Source organism: Camelus bactrianus, chromosome 21 (genome assembly GCF_048773025.1).
Source record: "Camelus bactrianus isolate YW-2024 breed Bactrian camel chromosome 21, ASM4877302v1, whole genome shotgun sequence".
NCBI lineage: Eukaryota > Metazoa > Chordata > Mammalia > Artiodactyla > Camelidae > Camelus > Camelus bactrianus.
Window position 1 is genome coordinate 5,220,947 of NC_133559.1, and position 25,298 is coordinate 5,246,244.

Sequence of the window (25,298 nt, forward strand, 5' to 3'; positions counted from 1 at the left end):
GTAGGTGTTGAAAGGCCCACCATCAACGACAAAAGCCTAAATCAAATAAAGAATGGAGCAGTAACGTGTCCTTCTCGATTTTTTTTAAGGTCTTCTCGCTGACCTAAAGAGCATGTTCATGTCCTAAAGTTCATGGCGAATAGTGGTGATGGTTACCAACTGGTAAATAAAGTGCCTAAATGGATTTGCAAACTCCTACTCCGTGCTCTTTCAGGCCCCCACAGGGAAATCACTTCCTTGTTTGTTTCATTGCTCGCGCTGACAGCTTGGCTCTGGGGTCCGCACATTCACACTGCAACTAGACATAGGTCCTCCGGGTACCAGAGCTCAGTTCACACGCAAAGCCAGGAACGTCGCAAATATCTTCACCCGAGGTGGGGACTGGAAAACAAGTTTTCTCATCAACCCTAAGGCTTGCCCCCCAGAAGCAAGCAAAACGGTGCAGGACCTCTGCTGAATCCGATTTCTCCTCAGCAGTCCTCCGGATTCTTGGCGCCAAAACAAACCTTCGGGTCCGTCCCCTACCGGGACTACACGACACGTAAGACACGTAATCGATAATCCTCCGCCTCGCTAAATAGTCCTGCCTAAAATGTCTGGGAGATACACTATTTCATCTCAGAGGGCCTTCGAAAGATAGAGATGAGACTGAGAAGTGTATAACCCTTTTGTTCTAATGGAAATGTGGATTTTCTAATCATTTTCTCTTCATAGATTCCTCCGCCAGAAATTATATTCGCTGTCTTCGCTTCCGGGTCCGCCATTTTGTTGCCTCCATTTCTCCACGAGGGGGGGTTAAAGGCCCCCAAAATATGCATATATGAAAAGGCCAAAAAGTAACCGTCAGTGACAGGGAGTCTTAACTAGAGAAGGAAACAGGACCAAACTGGCGGGCTCGGTGAAAGCGCAGTCGGCCGCGTCCCGGACGAGGAGGTGAGGGGGAAGAAGAGACGCGTGGACTCTGGGGGGCATCAGGGCTGGAAGGGAGACTGCGGTGAGAAGTTGCACCTCTTCCCCAGCCCAGCCCCGGACTTCTGGGTGCAGATGGAGCGGCGCCCCTTCATCCGAGCCGGGGCAGCTGGGGGAAGGGGACGAAGAGGAAGGGGATGCTGCTGGGAGGAAGGGGAGGGGACTGGAAGGAGGTGAAGAAGGGGGTGGGTGTAAGACCTGGGGCTCGGGAGCTGGACCGTGGGAAGCCGAGGCCGCAGAGGTGACCACGAGGGGGCAGCGCGGAGCCCGGGCCGGGGGCCGCCCGCTAGGCTGAGATCTGGGCTCCCCGCCCTAAATTGACTTCGTCCAGAAAGACAGAACGTCGCTGTGAGGGACTGGAGGATTTGTGATAGAGCAGAAAGCGAGGACCCTAATTCTCTGCCCGCAGCAATAGCCTAAAGATTATTAGTGAGCTCAGTAATCTGAGCAAGAGCCGTTAGGGCCCCGCCTCCAGTTCTTGCACTGTTGTTTGTACAGCTGGCGGCCCAGTGGGGACGTGTGCAATAGAAAAAGAAATAAAAAGGTCGTCAGATCATGGATTCTTCGATTCCGTTTCTCCTTTCCGTTAGCTTTCTCCAATTGTCACAGATTTCCTTGAGACAGCACACACCATCTCATTCCTCCCCCTTTTCCCAGAGGGACTTTCCCCTCTCATCTCTCTTTTTAAAACGTCTTTGGAAAAGAACATTCTATGACTGACCTTCAACAATTTGACATTTTTAGCCATCTGGGACCATATTTTCATCGTACCATTTGACCCACCCGTAGTACAACAGAGATGTTCTTAAGCATCTGTGTTCATACACGCTTTGGTAACAATGATTGAACAGCTCCACCCAAATTCTTATATCAACAAAGGAAATTACTCTCTGATAGAGTACTTTGTTGTTAAGAGCTCAAGCATTTCATCAATTATTAAAACACACTTACTGAAAATTCTCGTATGTTGGTATGGGAGGGGAAATGGGTGCCCTTGTTATTCATCTCTAAAATCCTAGGAGGCAAGTTAGATCAGATTTTGTTTCTGAACTTTGTATATAGGAAAAGTGGAGGTACATCCAGTAAGAGAGAATGTTTTCCTTTTGTTTTTAGTAATCAAGGAGATAAGAAGGGCCTAGACTATCTCATTCTTAAGCTACATTTCTTATCTGGTAGGTACTGCCAGTACAGGATGTGGATAGTATGTGGGAGAATGGCACATAGTCTCCCCAAAATGCTGTTGTTTTAAAAATACATTTTACTTTAGATAGATGCTTCAGGTTAAATTGAAAGAAAAGAGTAACTGAGAATAGGGAGAGAAAAGAACCTTGAGGAACACATTCTAAGAGACTTTTTAAATATCAGGTGATTAATATAACAGATTATTTACATTCTAATCCCAAAGTTTAGCTACAGTATCTTTGTATAGTAAAAACTAAGCCTCTTGATGGCCTATATAAACAATGGAGATGAAACATTTGAGTCAGTTGCCATTTAGAGGTACTGATACACATACTCACAAATATGGTTGAAGAAAAGTGATAAAATTAACATAAATATGAAGGCAGACTACAGTGAAAAAAATTGATGGCTCAGAAATATTTTGCAGGAGTTCAGGTGCTGAAGACACCAGTTGCAATGGGATAAAATCAATCTAAAGGATCTTGTTTTCCAGAAGTGTCAGCTTCCCGCGAATGTGAAGCAAACCAGATTTTTCCTTAAGCAGATACCTCAGCCTACCACTGAGTATCTTTTGTGGTAGAGAATAGAGCTGAAATTTAGGTTAATTTACTCCTGCTTCGTGCCAGCCATTTATGAACATCGCTGTGTAGGGCATTCTTTCTCTTTGTGATCAGTTATCGTAGAGCTGTTTAAGCCTTCATGATAACCTTTTGTATATAGTATAATCTGAGAAAATGTGAAGGAGTCATTTCTGCTAATGAGTCACCTAAAATTTTGTTCTTGTTATTAATAAGATAACTAAATTGAAAGGAAGTTTTGATATTTTTAGAGAATGATAACCATGGAGAAATGCAAAGTATCAGTTTTCCGTAAGAAGGTTATGCTTTCATTTTTTTAATCTAGCATTTTCTTAAGTTGTAAAAACTGACACTTAGAACAGGTTATAAACTTTCACACTGTTAGAATTCATCCTCTGCTCCAGTCAATCAGAGGACCTGGACTAGAGCCTCAAGCATATATGCATTTTAAACAAACTCCCCTGGTGGTCTCCCGGATTCCCATGTTTGAACACAGTGTTCTATAATGTAGATTGGAATATTAAATCGCATAGTGGCTAAATGATTTGCCTAACCCAATGATTCTCAAGTTTTTTGGTTTCAGGACTCATTAATATTCTTAAAAATTATTGAGGACTCCAATGTGTTATATCTATTGATATTTACTGTTTTAAAAATTAACTTTCAAATGTTAATTAAAATATAATAATGAATCCATTACATGTTAACATAAATAGCACAATTTTATGAAAAATAGATATCTTCCAAGTTAAAGAAATAGAAAAAAGAAAAAAAGAATAACAACAACAACAAAAAAACCCACAAGCAAGAAAAAAATAGAAGAATGACATTGTTTTATATTTTTGCAAATCTCTTCAATTTCTGGCTTAACTTTCACATCTATTTCTGCATTCAATCTGTTGCAATATGTACTTGGAGAAAGGACTAGTTTTTAAATAGCTTGTTCAGGTAATTGTGAATATTCTTTGATGTTACACAGAAACTGGACAAGTGGCAATTTCTTAAAAGTGAGTTGCAGTGAAGAATCTGAAACCATGTCAGTGAATTTTTATATTCCATTACTTTAAAACCCATTGATCTGCTTTCATTTTTAATCAGTCTTTTTACCCGTGCATGATTTTGTAACATGCGTTGGTTATTTGAAAAATATTGGTTCATCCAAAAAAAGAAAAATATTGATTCACCAAATAATGCAGATCATCCAAATATTGATGCATTTTATTATACAGTATAAAAAATCGCATTCATTAGTATCACCACTAATTTTATCAGAAAAGTTGTAATGAGCTGTTAACTCTTGGTGGTGAATAATAGGTTCCCCAAAATTACTGTTTTTTGCTTCAGAGCTGAAATTAAAATTGATAATTGGCAGTAAATACTGCTGTTTGTCTTCTTGAAGTCGCAGACTCTCTTTGTTCATTTTGAAAAAATGTCTGCCTTGTACCTGAGTCTCACTCTCCTTGGTTTGTCTATTCATTCTTTCGTGTAACATGCTATTTCTACCCATGGTTGTTTCAGAGGGATGAAATGCTGTTTTATTTTTTCCTGAAGCTAGAAAGGTGGTAATGTGTTTCACATATTTCCAAAGTATTTTTCTGGAGATTGAAAGCGAGGGATCTGTGGTTTAGGGCCTGAAGCTTTCCCCAATATCTGTGTTAGATGCGGTGGGAAAGAAGTGCCTTACCGGAGAGTCGGCTTGGAAAGTGTGTTACATGTGTTCACGTACAAGAGGTCTTCTGAAAGCATTTTACAGGCAACTTTCCTTATGTTTGAATTATAGCTTCCTGAACAATTGTGTTCCTATGCATAAAGATGTCTTTGGTGGACTTGGGGAAGAGGTTGCTAGAAGCAGCAAGAAAAGGCCAAGATGATGAAGTGAGAACACTGATGGCAAATGGTGCCCCATTCACCACAGACTGGGTAAGCTCTCTGAACGGCTCCCAGTGTGTGGTGTCCCCAGACTTTTTCTTAAAGGCTAAGCAGACTGTGTTGCTTTTCCTTCATTCTGTTTTTGCCTCAGTCTCCCTACAAGAGTTTCATGTTCTTTGACTCATCCAAATATGTGGTTTTCTTTTTCTTCTAGTTTTCCAAATTGAAAGAGTCTCCTGTGGATATATAGGTGGTAATTGTAAGGTATTATATACTTGTGGTCTTCGATAATGTTGTTTCAGAGTATTTTCTAAAGGTTTACTTCTCCCTGGAGTGTAATTGGGTTGTAGGCTTCTGTAATTAGCTAGAAATTAAACAAAATCAGTATACTAAGAGTGCATTTCTCAGCTAGTAAACCCCTTATTTCCTTTCCTCTGCAATGTCCTGGTTAATAAGGAGTAGTTTCGCCGTTTTGCTTCCTTTCCCACTGTTAAAAAACATTACAGAGGAAGGTGTAATTTCATGACTTCAGCCAGCCAGCTTGGAGAGCAGAGTCACAAGATCCAGGTCTCAGTTATAACATGGGCTTGCTTAGTATTCATAGATTTTGTAAGTATTGCCTAATTTTAACAATTCGATGAGCAGTGTCCTCTGTTCTGGGGTGATTAATTCATAACTTCAGAGGCCAGCAGTTCTTAGCACTTCACAGAAAGGAAGAAAGGAAACCCATGAGATTAGCATTTCTATAAATAGACCTGAAAAGAGCAGTGTGAATTAAATCCAGTCAGGCAGAAAGACTGAATATATGAAAAGCAAAGAATAAACGAAATAAGCTTAAAATAAAGAGCATAACACAAAGAAAGGAACAGATATCTGGCCAAAATGGATGCTGATAGATAACTCTTAGAAGATTTACTTTGAGATGATACAGACTTGCTTATTGCTATTGACACACCATTGCTATTTTTATTGTTACTTTTTGGGGTACTTCGTCTGTCAGTCTTTTTGCTTTACTTCACTGTGGTAACAAACGTCTATTTCAACCAATTAAATTTGCATCCCAGATTTCACATGCAACTTTCTAGACTCTGCCCTTTTCCTAAGAATTATTTTGAACCTGCCTATCCTTTCCCTTACCCCTGACTCAGAATGCTCTTTTCTATCCATTTGTTTTACCTTCTTCTAAGTCCTATTTAAAAGCATGTCCTTTAGGGAATTTTACCTGGTAAGTCCACCTGACTTAAATCCATTATACTTAGCACTTATTTAATTGGTGGTATATTTATTTGCCCATTAGTATGTTGATTTTAATTTAAACCATTTCTTCAGCCTATTTGCCCAACCAGATTCTCTCTCCAAGAAAGGACCCTAGCTTCACCTCTTGTTCATTTCTGCCCCTCCAGTAATGATTTAGGACCCTGCACATAGTTGATATTCAATGAGTATTATTTTCCCACAGCTTGGAACATCACCCCTCCACCTTGCAGCCCAGTATGGTCATTATTCCACAGCAGAGGTGCTCCTTCGAGCAGGCGTTAGCAGGGATGCCCGGACCAAAGTGGACAGGACCCCTTTGCACATGGCTGCAGCTGATGGACATGCACACATCGTGGAACTTCTTGTTAGGGTAAAGCAAGAATAGTGGTGGCGGGTCTGTATTATAAAAAAGACATACATCTCCCTGTTTCCTTACTTAAACAGGTGGTAGGAAACTAGGCTGGGAAAGATTAACCCTAGAACGGTTTATAGCATTGAGTTGCATCTCTTTCGAGTGTCATCATGGCTATGAGGATTTTGTTTTCTAATCTGTTAAAGGCTAAACAGACTTTATTCATTTTTCTTAATTTTTCTTCTGCAGGTGTTCTCTGCTTTTATGCCTGTTTTTTCAGGCACTCAGCTTTCTGTTAATAAATGCAACAAAAATCTGTTCTTTTCCCCTTCCTCTCCCATCTGTTGTAATTTCCCAGTGATGTCCTTAAAGGACCCACTCACTTAAGGCATGATGTCTGTCAGAATTCAAGAGAATCTGAGAAATGTTTTTCCCTTTGGTATTTTTTAAACATGATCTAAATTTGAATATGAGTAATCTCTCTAGAAATCCTCTATATTTGGTGATGGGATGTTGTACCTGTGCTACTGTAACCAGTGTCTATTTGAAAAAAATTACTTTTCTGTGACAGAATGGTGCAGATGTGAATGCCAAGGACATGCTGAAGATGACGGCTTTGCATTGGGCCACAGAGCACCACCATCGAGAGGTTGTAGAGCTGCTCATCAAATACGGAGCTGACGTCCATGCCTTCAGCAAGTTCGATAAGTCTGCCTTTGACATAGCCCTGGAGAAAAACAATGCTGAGATTCTGGTCATCCTTCAGGTCTTGTTATTTGTATACCACTAGAGTATACTTCAGATGAAGTTAAGGATTTTTTGTAGGAGCTGAATCGAAACGAAATCTTCCCTATCTCATCAAAGTAGTACTTCCAGTATGTCTCAGTCTTGTGACTCAGTGACATTAGTATCTTTTTAAAAAATTCTGTAAAACCCTGAATTATTCATGGTGATTGAAGAACAATGTTGTGGTCAGGACAAAAATAAGATTATTTGGCTTTAGAATGTTTTTTTCCTCCATGAAAATTTCCCTTTGTAATTAAACTTGACTTGGGACAGTATTAAAAGCCTCTTTATGTTTTATAAATATACATCAACTGATGTGAGATAGTACATAGCTACAAAGCATATTGAGTCATAAGGAAGCCATCTCAGAATTAAAAATCAGCTGTGATAATTTCATCCATGGATTTCTTAAGCCAGCACTTGTATATCAAGAAATAACGGGATGAGGGATACAAAGGTTAATTGCCCTTGGAGTGTTTACACCATGATGAAAGTAAAGACAAGATATAAAGTATTACACTACTGTGGTGATAACAGGTACCTAGTAAGTGTTACAGGACTGCAGAGAGGGAGTATTGATGATACTTAAGGTAGGGATTAAAGTGTATGTAGAATCTGAACTGAGTTGTGGAGGAGAAGTAAGCAGAGATGTGAGAAAATGATATCATAGGCTAGAAAAAGCAAATCAAAGACACAGAGGTGTGAAAGGACATGGAATGTTCAGGAACGAGTAAGTAATTCTGTGACTAAAGATCGGGCAAGGGCAGCAGAGTTTGGGAGTGGCAGGAGTGAAGGCTGAGCGTTAGGCTGGGTTCTGAGCATAGGGGTGTTACGTGGCGTGCAAAGAGTGTGGACGATTTTGTGGGCAAGGGGGATCCAATAGAAGCTTTTAAATAGAGGATTGATGTGATTAGGTTTTTTTTAATGATTGTTTGGGGTGTGATATGCAGACTTGAGAGAAGACAGTTCATGAAAGTCACTATGTGTTTCTTCAGCATTAGGCCAGACAAGAGCCAATGAGGGCCTGAATTAAGGAAATGATAATGGACTATAGAAGGGGCAGATTCAGGAAGGAATTTAACAGTAACCAGAGAATGGATGATTTGTTTCAATTGAAGCTCTTAGTCAAGGGGATAATTATATGTAAAAAATAGCCATTTCTGCTGCATTTTCAGTGGTTGGTTGGTTGGTTTGTTTGTTTGTTTGTTTATTTTCTGACAGTTCCCTACACACTGGTTATCCTCTTCAACTTTCAATTCCTTGTTTAGGGTCCTTGCATAATTTGACTTCTTTTTAGTAGTGATCATGTTTGTAGAAAACTGCTTATGAAAGTAAAAAAATAGAGTAAAGATAAGCATCTTTACACCAAAATTGTGCAGATATCCCTGGAAGCAGAAGTGCAGCATATGGAACTAGACATTAAAATCTGGCACACATTTATTTGCTTGTTATATATTCTCTTAGGAATTTCTTCAGTGGCAGAATAGAATAAGTAGTTGGACAAAACTCTGGAGAATATTATTCTCTGTAGATTATCTGCGGGGATCTCCAGCTAGCGCACTGTCTTGTAGATAATTGATCATAGGATATTAGGGCTGGCAATTACTTTTTAAGTCACCCCTTTCATTTTTCAAATTAAAAGACAAGATTCAAAGAGGTTAAGTAAGTTGTCTAGAAGTTTTTGCAAGTAATATGCCTTTTTTTTTTTCCTAAAGTAGAAATAAGTTTGGGAAAGCAACCTAACATCTTTGTTGCTCTGGTCTAAAAAAAAAAAAACAGTAGTCTTAATGAGAACTCTGTGGTCCCTGGGACATTGTATGCCAGAACTAGTTCTGCTTGATAGAGCATTGTGGGGGATTAGTTGTTCAGTAACTGTATAACTAAGGCTAATAAGTGTTCTGATTTTGAGATACTCTGCACTGTTTTGTAGGAAGCAATGCAGAATCAGGTGAATGCTAATCCCGAGAGAGCCAACCCTGTGACTGTGGCCACCCCATTCATCTTCACATCAGGAGAGGTTGTCAACCTGGCAAGCCTTGTTTCTTCAGCCAACACCAAAACAACCTCAGGTAATATTCTGATAATGGGGCATTTATTTTAATCTTAAAATGAACAGAATCCCAGGTTTTCCTATGAGATGAATAGATACCCTCTCTGATATCCACACCTTTATTAAAATATTCCCAAAATAGAAAATTTATAATAGATTTTAAAGCTAATGCACTTACTCTTTCTGGGGAAAGGGAAGATCATACATTGGGGTTATACATAAGTGCTTACTGTGTTAAAAGTAATATTATTCTACAGATTAATCTGTTGAAGGGTTATATCTGACCCCAAAATGAAAATACAAGGGTGCTTCAGTATGGTCGTGCTAAGGAAAATAGTTAAACATTTGCAGCCTAAAGCAGTAAAACATAAAGCAGAATAAACTTACGTGGTTGTTGGAGTGCTGATACAGGTACCTGTGGTTATGTGACTACAATAGGAGAGGCTTGATTTGTTTCTGAGAACATGTGTAACAATAAAATAGCAAAGAGCAGCACTTGGTATTGAGCTTTTGAGACTTGTATGTTTTTAACAAAAATATTTATCTAAAAAGAGCAAATTGAGTTTATTTTCAACATCTCTTTACAGATACTTGCTTTACAGTGAGGGAACTTGTGTCCTCACTTAAATAAAATTTCCAATTGACTCTTGGTTTCTTTTTCTGTTCCTGACTTTCGTTTAAAAATAAGCAACTGTATTCATAGTTAAGTTTGTAAAATATCAAAGGAAGATCTTAAATGAGGTATCATTATTGAGAGGCAATGTGATAAAATACACACTTGTACACGCGTGGAATTTTGCATTCAGAACTGCTTTCAAACACTGATGTGTTAATTGACTAGATGTTTGACCTTGGGAAAACTACTTACGTCTTCAAGCCTTCTTTCCTTATATTTAAAATTGGGACATAATAATACATATATCATGAGGTTGTTATGAGACTGAGATTTTGTATTTCAGTGCCCATTTTATAGGAGGGCTTCAATAATCAGTGTTAAGTGAAAATACAACTTCTCAGTGAAGGTTGACTCAGTCATGCCCACAAGGGGGCAGTAGTGACCTTCATTTAATAGGCTACCAATTACTTAAAATCACTGTGCTTTAGTTCTTAGCTGATTTTTTAAAATTAGCTTACATATACGTGTACATATAATTAGAGCAGTCACAGTCATTTGGATTTGTTGTGGTTCAGGTGACACTGATTAGAAAAGTACTTTTACAATCCAAAAGTTTTTAGAAGCCGATAAAATTACATGTTCACGAACATGTGAAAAGAGCTAGTTAAGTCTTTAACTATTGAAATTCTCCAGACTTTGATCTAGAATGATAAGCAAAGTTGAAGACATTCAGGGTAGAGATTCTTAGCTTTGATTCCCATGGACCTATATATCACGTTTGTCATGCTGCTTTTGGCAAACCTCTTCATCTTTCTCTCTTCTGTGTGTTGACAACTACAGATTGAAACTGCTGAACCCTCACATAATTAGAGCCGATCTCTCCAATGTCGTCTTACTCATGAAGTATTTCTACCAGCCATTCTCCTTTAGGGGACTGGCCTACCTGATGCTTAATCAGTGCAGATAAAAGAAAGGAGAAAAATTATAAGACAAATTCAGGCTGTGTTATTCAACTGAGGTAAAGGATTTTCTTTTCCTGAATGGTGGGGCAGCCTCTTGTTTCCCATCATCCAGTAATATTTTTAAGAATTAACTGAAAGTATCCTAGGATTATCATTTTGGTGGCTATTTTTGATATCAGAAACCAGATTACAAAGTTTGCTTTTAATTTTCCATTTTTGATTAAAAATATCAATCATCATCAGTGAAACTGCAGTGATTGGGAACACAGACTAATTTAAACATTAATCAGGGTAAAACAAAGTTGTGAAGATCAGTTTCCTATTTCTGTAGAATCATAAGATGCACTCCAACGTCAAATATAAATTGCTCTGTATAGGTTCATAAAGACTGTATTGGAATCTAATGAATTAGGTTCTAATCTGGGCTCCGGTGTTTACTCGCTGCGTGACCTTGGGCAAAGTAGTTAATTTTTCTGCATCTAGTTTTCACTAACTTGCAGAGATTACCTAGCAGACATAGCACACTCCCCTAAATCCTGGTCTGAAGAGTTTATTTACGTAAGCCACATTCTGAGTAGGTAATGGGTTGCCACTAATAATGCCATTCCTTTCCAAAAATAACAGCATCCATGCACATATCACTTTATTTGATGTGGGATCTTATATAAAGGATAACGAAACAGTTAACATTATTTAACAACAAAGTAGTTTATTTTCCTAGACTTCCCTGGGTAAGTCTAAAGAGGTAATTTGCATCATCTCTTTTCAGTTTCAGCTATGTATGTCAAAATACTAAACCTAATTTTTTATAAGTGTTCTTTCTTCATTTTGCTATTGAGGGGAAGCTGGGTAAGTCATTATGTTTGAATCAAAGGGAGAGCACCCTTACGCTGGAATCATCATGCTAAAAGGTGTAACATGCCTTTCTTATGGAGCAGTTCTAGCTAGGTGTTCTCCTTTAGCTTGGTGGCCTAACTGATGTTTGTCCCACTTGAACTTTAATCGTCACAGCGTGTGTGTGTGTGTGTGTGTGTGTGTGTGTGTGTGTGTGTTTTAACTGTGGTAAATAATAACAGCCTTGTTTTTTTTTGCTAGTGACTTATTGTCACATATATTTCAACCTCCACAAGAGACATATCTAGGAATTGCTTGTTCCTTGTTTATTTCATTTGTGAATTCTTATGTCAGCATTTGGCTGAGTGATGAGAAAAGCATGAACTAAACAGGAAAATTAGGGTATAAGCTATCACTGACTCTTGCTCTTACAAAGTCATTAGATAGACACAGACTCTTTTCTAGAGGTCAAGCACTGTGTTCTACTCAGACCATTTGGCTCCCTGAGTATTTTATGAAAGAATTAGAATAAAATAGGGATATCATTACTGTCTCCACTCTCATCTCCATTCCCATAGTCATCATCTAAAAGCTGTGATTAGGATAGTTTGCAATGATGAAAAAATCCACATTTTGGGGGAAAAATCTTCTGAAATTTAAATTTAAATCAGGTTAGCTAATCATATCAGAAAAGGATTCCTTGCTCTGTGGAAGGATTTATTATAACGAGTGTTAAATACTTAAGTTCATTAAGTGTTTTTAAATATTTTACAGAGAATTGACTTTTTGATGGAAGAAAGACTGGAAAGAATCTTTAAGCATAGGTAGTGGGAAAAGTTAAAAATTAAGAATACATTTAAAAAGAAGATAAGTGTATCAGTCACATTTCAGTCAGGAGGCAGAACTACATGGTGACTTGTATAATTTTATCATACATATATAACTTCTAAATATATAATTTATTAACTTATAAACTTAATTTATAAAGAATTGTTAGTAACAGTGGATTAACAACTAGGAGGTGAGGAGAACTCTAAAGAATACAGGAATAGCCAGTATGGGGAGCTACTTCTATATGACAGAACTTAATCTCATGCCAGGTGACAAGAAATAGTTATGGGGTCCAGCTTTAGTACTGCAAGGCAAAGCAAAGAAGGGCAGATTTGGAGCCAAGGACAGTAAATTCACAACTGGCACAATAAGTATCTCTGAAATTATAGTGAAAGACTTAGAGAAATGCAATTCATTTTATAAGTTTAATTTACACAGAACTGTTGAGTAATACTTTCTGTTCATAAAGTTAGGTGTGCCTGTTGCCAGATCTAATGCACTTCCCTGTTGGAACTTAGCTGCAAGAATATCACAAGATTTTTTAAAGCACATCATGACATAACTAAAGTAGATAATTATTTTTTTAGGATTAATTGTACTACCCTTTGACAGTCAGCATGTGAAACTTAAGGTTTTTAATGTCCTCGCACTAGAGGTCAGTCCTGGTCTTCTCACCTCTCTAGCTGACGCACAGAGGTAGCATGGCTGAGTAAAGCCCGGGAGGAACCTGTTCCCGCGCCGCTGCTTGGCTCTTGGCTGGCATGACGTGCTTTGTATGCTTCCTGCCTGCTGCCTTACTGCCTGCTGCCGGGGAGAGCTCTGCACCGCCAGCCTAGGGAGTGGGTGGCACTCTTGGTCTGCTCAGCACAGGCAGTGCCAAGAGAACGATCAAGTGAGGGGAATGTAGTGGCCCTATACCAAGCATATTACCTTAAACCCTTTTAAAGGGAGAACTTAGAAGAGTTTTAGCACCATGATAATTGGTTTATATTAGTTTATGTTAGCGAGCAAGATTAAGGACATCAGAGTGAAAAGCTACAGTTTTGATTTAGTAAGCCATTCTTCGTTCATCTCCATTTATTCTCTCCTCCAGACCTCATTTGCCTTTTTTACCAAAATAGGTGCTCCCTATGCCTCCTCAACAGCACTCTTCTCAAATTCTACCGCCTCAGTGCTGGCCACCCTTGCAGCTCTAGCTGACGCATCAGCCCCCCTCTCCAGCTCACACAGAGCCGCAGGTAGGTGAGGGATATCTGCTGGGTGAATCACTATTTCTTCGTTTGTTTTTAAATTTCTCCAGCAGATTTAATTTGCATGAAATGTTAAAGAATTATGGTTAGAGACAGCTAGGAAAAAGGGTTGTAGAATCATTGAGCTTCAGAAAGAAAAAAAAAATCCCAAGTGATGTAATCAGCCAGCTGAACAATGTCAGAGAATGACTGTTATCCCTTTGTATTTTTACAGCTTCAAGTTTGTTTGCCTTGACTCCAGTTGCATCAGATTGAAATGTTTAGTCTTATATTAGCAGAGGTTTGGAAATGCTCTGTGTTATGTTTTGACTGATGCTATCATAGAATAATTGAAAGTAGAGGCCTAGATGTCGTGTGTTAAAGCATCGAAACACGTGGGGCTGCTGTCACTCTCGTTTGGTTATATCCTGTGTAGCTCAGGTTGGCTTGCTTTTATTTTCAATGGACATGTTATTTTGGCATTTCCAGTGGCTTTCCACAGATATATTCTGTATAGTGCCCTTTTGATTTTAAATCAGAAAGGTTTCAGGTCACTTAGCCAGAGCTAGTGGCTTATAGGGAAAAGGCTTAAGGCTGCTGCTTTTTTTTTTCTTTTTTTTTGGCTTGAGGCTTCTTATAGGTAGGAGCAGATAGTCATAGGTAGGGCTAAACAGTCATCTAGGAATCTTTCTGGAACCCTCTGGCAGTCTGCTCCATCAGAAATGAAAGCAGATTGTTGATTTCTTTCTGCCATTGATACCTGAGCGGTGAGAATATTCCTCCAATCCTGTTTTTCCGACTGGAGGTAGTCGTAAAGATCTCTGCTCAGATGTGTGTGAGTGAGCAGCATGGCAGAGGGAAAAGCAATGTATTAAACTTCTGCTTGTTACTCTTGATTCGCTCTTTGACGTTGGGTAAATCTCTTAACTTCTCCAGGTCTCAGTCTCCTCGTCTCTGGCGTGGTAGTTGGACTAGATTATCTATCAGGGTCCTTTCAGCTGTAAATCTGACTGTTCTTTGTTTCTGAGAGGTGTGAGTACTCTTTTTCCATTAAACTGCCTGAATGTGCCTCATATGGATAGTCCCTACCTCACTTGTTGCCAGTTTCTACTAGGGACTCTAGATACAGAAATCCCAAAGTGCCAGGGGCTGGTCCCCCTGGTAGTTGTTGGAGATATTGACTAACTAGACTGAAAATCTGTCTTCAATATAGTGTGCGCACAGCTCTCAGAAAGGCACCTGCGCACAGTGAGCAGTCAGCCTTAGCTGCTGTTCCTGTTACTGTTGATCTGTCAGGTGGGAGAAGCCACCTACTGTTGTTGACCATCAAACTCCAGTGCTTTGACTTCTTGACATATAATTTTATTAATTCACTCTTAAATGCCTTTATTTCTTGTAGAAATAGATCTTCTCTAATTTATAATTATTTTTCTAGGCTCCACAGATTTATTTGGACTTTGAAGATACTTCCTGAAAAAGGAGTTCCAAGATCAAATATGTTGGGGAAATTCAGCATATCTTATTCCCTATTAGAGAATCACAATGTTCATTAGCTTATTGGGGTCTCTGATACTTCCTACAAAACAAACAAACACAAAAATTTAAGCATATTTAAACCAGTGTTTTGAAAATGTATTTGTACATAGAATCCATCTTTAGTGAAAGCTAATATGTCAATGAAGAAATTTTAGTAAATACTGTTCTGACGCATTCCCTGTTTTATTTTTTCCTCTGACTTAGCATTATTTACAAGAGCTTTTGTGAACAATTAAAGCTACATTTTTTTTTCAAGTTTTCCTAGCCCTGGTATCAATTTCAAGGAGGCTGAAATGACTATACTCCTGTTTCTAAAGTGAAATTTTATATTTACTTCTGTCTTCTCTAGCTAATTCTGAGGAAATCATGGAGGGAAATTCTGTTGACTCATCAATCCAGCAAGTGGTGGGGAGTGGAGGCCAGAGGGTCATCACCATAGTGACCGATGGAGTCCCTCTGGGTAATATCCAAACTGCAATCCCTACTGGGAACATTGGTCAGCCATTTATTGTAACTATGCAAGATGGACAGCAAGGTGAGTTACCCTGTTTAGACACTTGTTTATTAAAAGATATTTTAGACATCCAACACACCTCTAAAAATGAGGCATTAGGGCAAGTAATAGGAATGGGAGAATGCCAGATGCCAGATGCCAGATGGGGCAAAGAAGCTCTGAAAAAGAAACAGAAACCAAGCTGGCAAAGGCTGATTCCCCTAATGTATATAAAATCTGTGAGTAACACCAATAACACTAGTAGAAAAAAGAGCAAATAATGTGAACCAATAGTTCACAGAAAAGAAAATACTGATGGCTTTTAAAAATAGGAAAATACATTCAACTTATTTCATTCATAGCAAGAGAAATACAAATAATAAATACTACACTGAGATACCATGAAAACACTGTTTTGTCAAAGGTATGGGGAAACAGGCACTCTTACAAGTCACTGGTGAGAATGTAAATTAATGCAGTGTCTGAAGAGCAAATTGTCAGTATTAAAGATGCACATACCTTTTGGCTAAAAAGTTATTTTTCTATGAATTTATGTTCGCACACAGAAATGATATACATACTAAATTATTCATTACAGTATTATTTGTAATCATCAAAGATTAAAAAGAACTCAGTAGAAGTCATTAAGGAACTGGATAAATAAACTATGGTACACCCTTGCAACAGAATACTATGCAGCTATTAAAAATAAGAAAGTTTCCTATACACTATTATGGTCTGACCTCCATATTAAGTGACAAGAGCAAGATTGAGGAGGTGTGTAGAATATGCTACATTTATATTTTTAAAAAGGGGGAAATATGTGTATATTTGCTAATCTATTCATAGACTGTCTCTGGACTCACATTCAGAAATAACATTGTTACAATTTTTCCCTTCTGGCAGGGCACCTGGGTTGCTGGGGATGGATGAGAAGCTTTTCAATATATTTGCTTTTATAACTTTAATTTTTGAACCATGTGAATGTATTACTTACTCAGAAAATACATAAGTAAATTTTTTTTGAAAACAAAGAAACTAATCATTACAACTTTATTCCTCAAAAATACTGGAGGTTGAAAGAGGAGGGTTGGTATAGTTGCCTTTTTTTTTAATTAAAAAAGTTTTTTTTATTGAGGTATAGTCAGTTTACAATGTTGTGTCAAGTTCTGGTGTACAGCACAATTCTTCAGTCATACATAAATATACATATATTCATTTTTCTTTTTTCACCATTAGCTACTATAAGATATTGAATATATTTCCCTGTACTATACAGTATAAACTTGTTTATCTATTTTATATATACCAATCAGTATCTGCAAGGTATAGTTGCCTTTTGTGTTACCAAAATTTTGACTTGGCCTAAATAATTATGGGGATTTCATAATTTTCAAATTATTTGAATTGATGGATCTTTGGCAGTATGGGAAGGAAGAATAGGAATTAAATCTAAGCTTTGATATCATAAGTTCTTATTAGTTTTATTTGGAAATATACTACTGATGTTTTTGTGAACATGATTATCATTTAAAGTTTTGGGGGGCTCATTGGGTAAGTGAGAGACTGCTTATAACAGAGTTAAGTAAATAGGACTGGAGTTGTTTTAAGGAAAAAAATAAAATTTGAGGTTTTGCCTAGATAAACTGGACTACTTCTTACAAATGTGTTTAATCAGGCCCAAAGAAGGAAAGCTGAGACTTTAAATTTGAGATAGTCACAGATTTATTCTTGTACAATTGTAAGAAATAATACAGAGAGATCCCATGTGCCCATCACCCAGTTTCCCCCAAGGTAACACTTTGCATAACTCTAGTATAGTTATCACAGACAGGAAATTGACCTTGATATAATCCACCAGCCTTATTGAGATTTTTTTTTCCAGTTTTATATGTGTTCATTTATGAGTCTGTGTTCTGTGCAGTTTAGTAAGTTTGTAGATTTGTATGAGTGCTGTCAGTCAAGACACAAAACAGCTCCACCACAAGGGTCCCTTGTGCTGCTCTTGTGTGTCCTCAGCCACTTTCCTTCCCACCACATTCCAAACCACTGGCAACCACTGACTCATCTGTTCTCTATCTCTATACTTTTGTCATTTCAAGAGTGTTATATAAATGGAATCATGCAGTATATAGTCTTTTGAGACTGGCTGTTTTCTCTCAGCATAATTCCCTTTAAGGACCATCCAAATTGATGTTTGTGTCAGTAATTCATTTCCTTTTATTGCTGAGCAGTATTCCATGGTATAGATATACCATAGTTTGTTTAATCATTTACCCACTGAAGGACATTGTTTCCAGGTTTTGGCTATATATGAATAAAGCTGTTTTGATCAATCATGTCCAGGTTTTATGGGAACATGAATGTTCAGTTTTCTGAGATAGCTATCCAGAAGTACAATTGCTGTGTCATATGGAAAATGTGGGTTTAGTTTTGTAAGAAACTGCCAAAGCATTTTCTACGTTCGCATTTTACATTCCTACCAGCAGTTTATGAATAATCCAGTTTCTCCACATCCTTGCCAGCTTTTGGTGTTACCACTTTTTTAAAATTTTAGCCATTCTGATTGGTGGGTAGTGCATCATGTGTGTTAGGTGCATACGTGTGTTAACCCTTTCTCACTTATCTATGAGAATAAAAATAATTAAATTAGATACAGTTAATGGCAAACTGCTTTCATGAAAGGTTTCTCAAACTTCTTATTTAAGATATTAGGGCTACTTTAGACAAGTTATTCCTGCAGAGTTGTAAGCTAAGTGGTCACAGCTTCTGATCTACAGTCAGACATCTTTATATAAAAGCCTTAGACCTAGGTCTTAACTGCATGGCTTCCAAACTCACAAGTTTTCACCCTTCCTTTCTGAGCTCTTCTCAGTGCCTCTCTAACCCTTTCTGTTTCCGTAAAGCCATGCCTTACCTATTGATTCTAAAATCCAAAGAGATATGAACAGTAAGAGATCAGAAAATAAATTTTAGTTTATTTTCTAATTCAAAGTAAGCAAAAATTCTTTGCTTTACTGTGTATTCATCACCTCCAATTGGTGTCCTTTGGCTTATAGTTCTAACTGTACCTGCTGGTCAGGTTGCAGAGGAGACTGTCATTGAAGAAGAGGCAGAAGAAACAGAGAAATTGCCACTGACCAAGAAACCAAGGGTAGAAGAGATGACAAACAGCGTGGTGGAGGAAAGCAAGGTAATGTTTTTAGCAGTGTCGAGAGAAGAGAAGGCAAAGACTCAAAAGTCAGAACTGTCAAGGTCCGAACCCTTCTTTATCTGCGTAATCTGTGATCAGGAATTCTTACCTGTGGTGGTTGACTTTTACAGGAAGGCACTGAGAGAGAGCTACTTCAGCAGCAGCTCCAGGAGGCTAACCGAAGAGCCCAGGAATACCGACACCAGCTCCTAAAGAAAGAGCAGGAGGCAGAACAGTACCGCCTCCAGCTGGAGGCCATGGCCCGACAGCAGCCCAATGGAGTTGATGGCACCGTGGTTGAAGCGGTGGCTGAAGCAGGCGCTGTAGCAGTCACAGGGAGGGAGACAGCGGACAGAGAGGCACAAGTGACTGGGGCGGGAGGGCCCCCAGAGCCTCATACTGGAGTTTCCATGGAAACTGTTTCATCTTAATGTGCAAGGGCCACAACTTGTACTATGCCATCTTTTTCCTCTTTTTAAAAGAAAATACAAGGACAAACATTTCATAAAAATTAAGAATGTCCTAAAGAAGAAAACTATCGCAGGGTACAATGCTTGGGCTCAGGAAGGCTCTCTATGCAACTGGAAAATTCAAAGCCAAATTTAGGAAACATATCTTCTGAGTGACCAAAAGGAAAAGGACCAAGTTTCTCAGCTCACATCATTGCTTTAAGTATAGAGCTGAAAGAATGCTGGACGTTGTGGATTGATTGTTTTTTAAAAAACTGACTTTCTATCAAAAGATTTTAAAATAATATTCCTAATACGGACACACTCAGAGCCTTTAATGGTTGCACCATCAAGTGACCTGAAAAGTTGCCTTAGATTTATGATGTGTACCCGTTAAAGAAGAAATCTAACTGAAAAAAAAAAAAAGAAAGAAAACTAATGGAGAGGAGAGATTAGAAGCAAGCTTTGGGGAAAAGAAAGAACTATATTCCACTTCCAAAGGAGAAGGCAGGCACTCCCCACTATTCTGGGTTAATTTCACTGAAAAGAAATTTGTGATTGTCTGAATGAATTTGCATCCATTGTGTGTCCGTAGCTCAGATGCCAGTTTAAAAGAAACAGACATAGAATTTTTAAAAACTGGAAAGGAAAGAAAACTTGATGTGGGAGAAGTGTATATAAATCCAAAATCCTGCAGGCTGTGCTTCTACAATGCTGGAGAGTGGCCAGAACGAGGCTTGTGGGGTTAGGAAGCAATCTGGTCTCAAGATACCAACTTTGCTGGCTGGATTTTATAAAATCGCAATCAAGAGGGTAGTCTGTTGTTAGAACAGCTTGCTTCCAAACATTTATTTATGTAGTATCAGGCTTTAATACCAACTTTTTATTTTATAAACATCTGAGTTTTCTAAGTGTGCCTTTCTGTGGAGTTTACATGGTATCCTCTCATATGCAAGGAGAGGAGAGGTGAATGCTGAGGATGCTGTGTAGTTTTTTTCCATCTGATTTGGGATGAGTAATTGCTCTGTTTCCTTGAGGTCAGGTCTTGTGCAGAGCTTTTGTGCCTTAAAGGTGCTCAGTGTGTTGGCAAAGGGAGTAACATCAGTGCCATAAAGCAAGGAACCAAAGATTCTGGCCAGACACTTCATCACCTTACTCCCTTCTCTCCCACTATGCCAGCTCCCTTTGCCTAGACACTTTGGGAAAGTGTTCCATTGCTGAGACTTTTTTGTTTGCCAGCTTAGAGTTTTTTATTTTAAAGAAAGGGAATATGGATGGAGAGAGAAGGGTTGTGGAGAGGTTACATTACAAAGGTTATTGCTTTTGAAATTGTGTCCTCATCATCCTGGACTTGCATGTTTGCTTGCTTTGTTGTAAATTAGAAGCAACCAGAGGGAGATGTGCCAAGTAAACATTTGAATGACTGTTTAGAATACTCTTTTCTTAATTAGCAATCATGGGGAAAACATACATTTTTAATTTGGAATAAAACTTGACAGTTAACATGGTTCTGTTTACCTTGATTAGTGAAGGAATTTGCTGCAGTTTTCCAGAGGTGCAGAATCATTTGGGGCCCAAAATAGACTGAAAACAGAACTCCCCAAATCAAATTTAACAAACAGAATTGGCTATTAGAGGCTTATAGGCAAAAATATCAGTTTTTAAAATTAATCTTGGCTCCTGGCCACCTTAGCTAGGTTTTCTCAAGTACTGAGCACTTCCCAGATTACTCTGCGCTGTAGGGGATGATGGAGAAGTGCAGAGGGCCAGCCTAGGTAAGAGTGAGAGTAAAATTGTGGTATCTGCTGTTAAATCATCCTGTTACTGTTCGCAGTGTTTTTCCTTTTCTGAGTCCCTTTGTGAATCAGGTGCTGACAATAAGCTGCTATTGTGTGCCATTTCAGAACTTTAGCTTAACTATAGAGGGACCAGGTGTCTTTTTAGATGTATTTTGTGTGTTCTTGGTGTATATATTGACTTTAATTCCTTCTTTTTTTCTGTCCTGTAAAGAGGGTGGAGATTAACTCTGCAGAAGATATCCAGGCCCAACCACCTCACCCTCTGAGGTAGCTTCTGACTGGTGGCAGGGGGTTTCCATCCAACACTCCCTTCTGAGCATACAGAGTCCATACTGTTTTGGAACTATTTAGAGGTTTTCTTTATTCTTTTTCTGTAAGAGACTCTCTTTCTCACCCCCAAAATACAGCCCAAGTTACTTTTGATGATGGGGTCTCTGAGATAGGGGGTTAAAAGAGAGGTTGGGATAGGGAGAGAAAGAAGGAACGTGTCTGGAAAGGGCTGGGTAGCAAAAAGGCATTTGTTTTTGTTTACTTGGAATAGCCCTTTTCGCATCCCAGAGAAGGGAAGTAGGATTTGACCTCCAGTTGTATTGCCATAGAGAGAATGTTAGGTCGGGGTCCCTTGAAGTAGTTAGAAGTTAAATATTAAAGACATTAATGGCAGTACTGTTCTGTGATTTTGCAATTTTTTTGAATCAACATGGAAGTTGGGAAAATGTTGCTAGATCGTCCGGGTTAGGGGATTCCAACTGGCTTATTAGCAAGGTTGGATTACAGAGAATCAAATAACAGACAAGTGGTTCAGAGGTGGTACTTGAGCAGGAGAAACCTGGAGCTTAGGATGGTTGCCTATTTTAAAATAAAGCTGCTTTAATAATATCAGTATTAATATAGGAATTTTAGATCCTGCATTTGCATTTTGATCTTAAGCTTTCCCCTAAAAAAGAGAAAGAAGTAAATCTTAATATTTCTGTTCTTGTTCCTAGCTTCAGGGAAGTTACTTACATATGTATAAATGTGCATTCCCTTCCTGTCACTACCTCTGTGGGATCTCTTCATTGTAATGCCAGAGTTGAGGTCTCCTAATTGAAATATGGGAGAACTTGGCTTTAGGTTTTCTGTGTTTTGAACTCAGCACCTTAAAAGATGTTCTTTTTCTCTGTCAGATCTGTGTTTCATAATTTTTGGCTTTGCTTCTCCCCCTTCAGCCTTCCTATTGCATTATTAAAATTTTTGTGTCTGCTCAGTAATGTTAGAAATCTACAGCGTACATTCTTTCTTTATATTGCTAAAAGAAATGAATTTACCAGAGGGCTCTCCAGTTGAAGTTAACTTATTTTGTGAAGAGGGCATTTTTACACCCCTTTGCTGTGTGTCTATTAGTGTGTGTGTTTATAAATACATACGGATTTTTCCACTTTTCTCTTTGTTTATTTGGGGTTCAACTCTAAAGTACCTGGTAAAGCTGGAAATATTTTTATTTCATTAAACACATTAGAGAGGGTTTCTTTAGATTCATTAAAGGGACTGAGGAAGAAAAAGCATTAGTTGGGCTCTTTTCTGAGAGGCATACTCAACAGGCACTAATGAGAAACCTGAGGAGTGAGGCCCTCGGGAGAGCCAGTACCCAGCTTTGCAAAGATTTCTTTAACATATCATGTGATGACATCATGTAAATTGAAAGATTCAGGGTAGTGTCAGGGGTGGAGATAGAGCTGCCTTTCCACAGAGTGAGCCTCCTTTCTGCTCCTATGGCAGCTGTTGTGACTGGCCTTTGTACAGTTTCTTACACCCCTGAACAGAAAAGAAACCCTAGGTAAAGGTCCATGGCAGGAGCAGACATTCTGTACATTTACTTTCCCAGTTTAGATATCTCATCCTTTTAAGAAATTATTTTGCAAAAGCTTGCATGGCTCTTCCCTAACAAACAACAATATGGGCCTCCAGAGCTAGAAGATTTGAGGCGTATAGTGAACTCTTCCCAGAAGTTTAACATTGAATGGGAATTAGTTTTTGTCCAAATTTATTGGTGAATGGCCTCCTATTTTCCACTCCTTGTGTAGACATCTCTGTATGGCCAGAAAGGAAGCTTTAGAATGGAAATCATATGAAAACTACCTATGTGCTGCTCTAGGCTCTTATCTATTTCCATTTTATGTGATATTTTCCCCTTCTGAGTTTGTAATCTGTTTCCTTTGCCAATGTATTTAACAAGAGACCAGGAGCAAGAAGGATGTGAATTCGAATTGAGTAGCTTTGAACCTCTGGTGCTGCCTTTTTTTTTTTAAGCCCCTCTAAGATTTGGGGGTGGGGTGATGTCCCTAGACTCTAGACTCTACAGTAGCAATTTGGCTTGTTAATGGCAGGAAATTGTGATTCCCTCTCTCTCTCTCCTCCCCTTTCCCCTATAACTACTTCTGCTTCTGTGACCCCATTGTTCTTATCTCATTGAGTCTTTCCCAGGCATTAGAACTTAATTAGTAGGTCATTTCTAATATCTATGGGCCTTGTCTTTCCTATTTCCACTCCCCTCCTTCGCTGCCATATATTTTCTGTTTATTCTTAAGTGGTTTGTTTCTGAGAATTAATCTAGGTCACACCCTGTATCCTGTGCTTCCTAGTTTGCTTTCAGGCATCTTGCTCTATCAACAAACTAATGCTAGCAGCTCCCTTCTCTGGTTTTGCCCTGTGTACTGTCCTTCTGCCAAGGCCATTTGTGGGAACAGAGAGAGGGTAGGTGGGGTGCCTAGACTCTTCTCAAAACATCTTCAGTTTTTCAGGTTTTCAGACAGCTTTATGTACAGTATGTTTTAGGAAAACTTAAGTATACTTCTCTTTTATTTAGGATTTTAATAAAATAGGGTTTGATTCTGATGAGGAAGTCCGTGTGTGTGAGCATTTGTATGTATGTACACCTATACAGATCTATATTATATATACAGGTTTTGTACTATCATTTAAAATAAAAAGATGTTTCTTAATAAATTGTCAGTCTTACCATTTCAGGTGTCACTGAAATTTTTTCCACCTCCTGGGCAATCTACTCTGGTCACAGATAAACCTCAACAGCAAGTCTCCCCACCAGCCCAGCTAATGAGGGCGGGGCAGCTGGAGGGTTTTGGTGGGGGCAGTTCTTCTAACTCATTCACACCCTCTGCCTTTTCCTTACCTGTTTTTTTTTTTTTGAGGGAGGAGACAATTAGGTGTGTTTGTTTGTTTGTTTGTTTTTTGGAGGAGGTACTGGGGACTGAACCCAGGACCTTGGCACTCTTCCACTGAGCTACACCCACCCCCCCAAGTTGGTATTCTTAACAGACAGCAAGTTGAAGTAAGGACTGAAGGAAGAATGGAGAGAACTTTTGACTGGCTTGTTAAATTTACATCTTCTTCCCTTCTTTCACCCCCTACTCCCTTCCCTAAAAGCAAACGACTAAGAGAGGAGAACAGTAGGTGAAGGAAGTGATTCTGTGCCTTGTGTGGGAGTAAAGTCAATGCTCAGGTACGGGTGGGGGGAGCATCAGGTCAGGGAGGCTTGGAAATAGTGTATTTGCTCTGCTGGCTTCTCAGCTACTCATAATTACTAAGATGCTTCTTGTTATCTCAGTCCAATTCAGCACACGTCAAGTATGTACAAGTAGCAGTCTGCTTGTGGCGCAGCCTCCATTGATAGCCAGGCTTGAACAGACCCTTCTGGCTGGCTAGGTGGGTGTCCCCATCTAGTGTATAGTATTTTCAAAAGCTGTTCCATTGTCAATAAACATGCTTTTCTTAAAGGAGGGTAATACCAAAGTCAAGGACATACAAGCCTCAGTGTTCAACACTAGAATCTCCAGGCAAGCTCTCAAAGCCAATATTTAGGAAATTGAACATCCGCCATGTATTAGGCTGCATGTGGATAATTGCTTTTGGTAAATACATATAATCAACAAATATTGTGTACATATTAATTATAAAGTACATCTGGCAGTTACCTCATAAGTGTACATATGATCTTTGCTCTTCTGACAGAAAAAGAGCAGGGACTTGAAGAGCCTTGAGAAGCAAAGAACCAAAAGTTTTGTTGAATTAAAATCCCAGTGAGAGAAATCATTAGGCATATGGGAAGGCTGGAAGGGTATTGGAGAGAGAGGAACCTAGATTTCTCTGAAGGGTAATATTCCGAAATGATGGGAAAAAATATGAACTTAGGGCAACTTTCTTAAGATTTTCTCTCTCTGTAAAAGTGAGCCCTCTACTCCAAGAAGATCAGTAGGTAGAAAATACAAGAGAAGGTGGAAGTGGGAGCAACTCAGTGATAATTACACCTCGGTAGG

The 25,298-nt window shown here is 38.8% G+C and overlaps 1 protein-coding gene across 2 annotated transcripts; it reads left to right on the forward strand.

The window, feature by feature from the left end:
• Positions 1-526: 526 nt before the first annotated feature.
• Positions 527-23,985, forward strand: GABPB2 (GA binding protein transcription factor subunit beta 2). Of its 2 annotated transcripts, XM_010958450.3 has the most exons (10): positions 527-541; positions 715-933; positions 4,510-4,649; positions 6,058-6,225; positions 6,779-6,973; positions 8,924-9,062; positions 13,408-13,524; positions 15,401-15,586; positions 18,604-18,737; positions 18,869-23,985. In XM_010958450.3, exons 3-10 carry the CDS (start codon positions 4,542-4,544, stop codon positions 19,166-19,168), a joined length of 1,347 nt encoding a protein of 448 aa, XP_010956752.1. In that variant the 5' UTR covers positions 527-541; positions 715-933; positions 4,510-4,541; the 3' UTR covers positions 19,169-23,985. The 2 variants fall into 2 exon arrangements, with proteins under 2 accessions (XP_010956752.1, XP_010956753.1); XM_010958451.3 differs by lacking the exons at positions 527-541; positions 13,408-13,524.
• Positions 23,986-25,298: the final 1,313 nt, after the last annotated feature.

What these genes read in the sequence shown, in the direction of transcription:
- GABPB2 (XM_010958450.3), top strand. Translation starts at nt 4,542, where the DNA reads ATGTCTTTGGTGGACTTGGGGAAGAGGTTGCTAGAAGCAGCAAGAAAA. An exon ending in CCCCATTCACCACAGACTGG is followed by an intron (nt 4,650 to 6,057) that starts GTAAGCTCTCTG and finishes ATTTTCCCACAG; the next exon opens with CTTGGAACATCACCCCTCCA. An exon ending in CAGCTCACACAGAGCCGCAG is followed by an intron (nt 13,525 to 15,400) that starts GTAGGTGAGGGA and finishes TGTCTTCTCTAG; the next exon opens with CTAATTCTGAGGAAATCATG.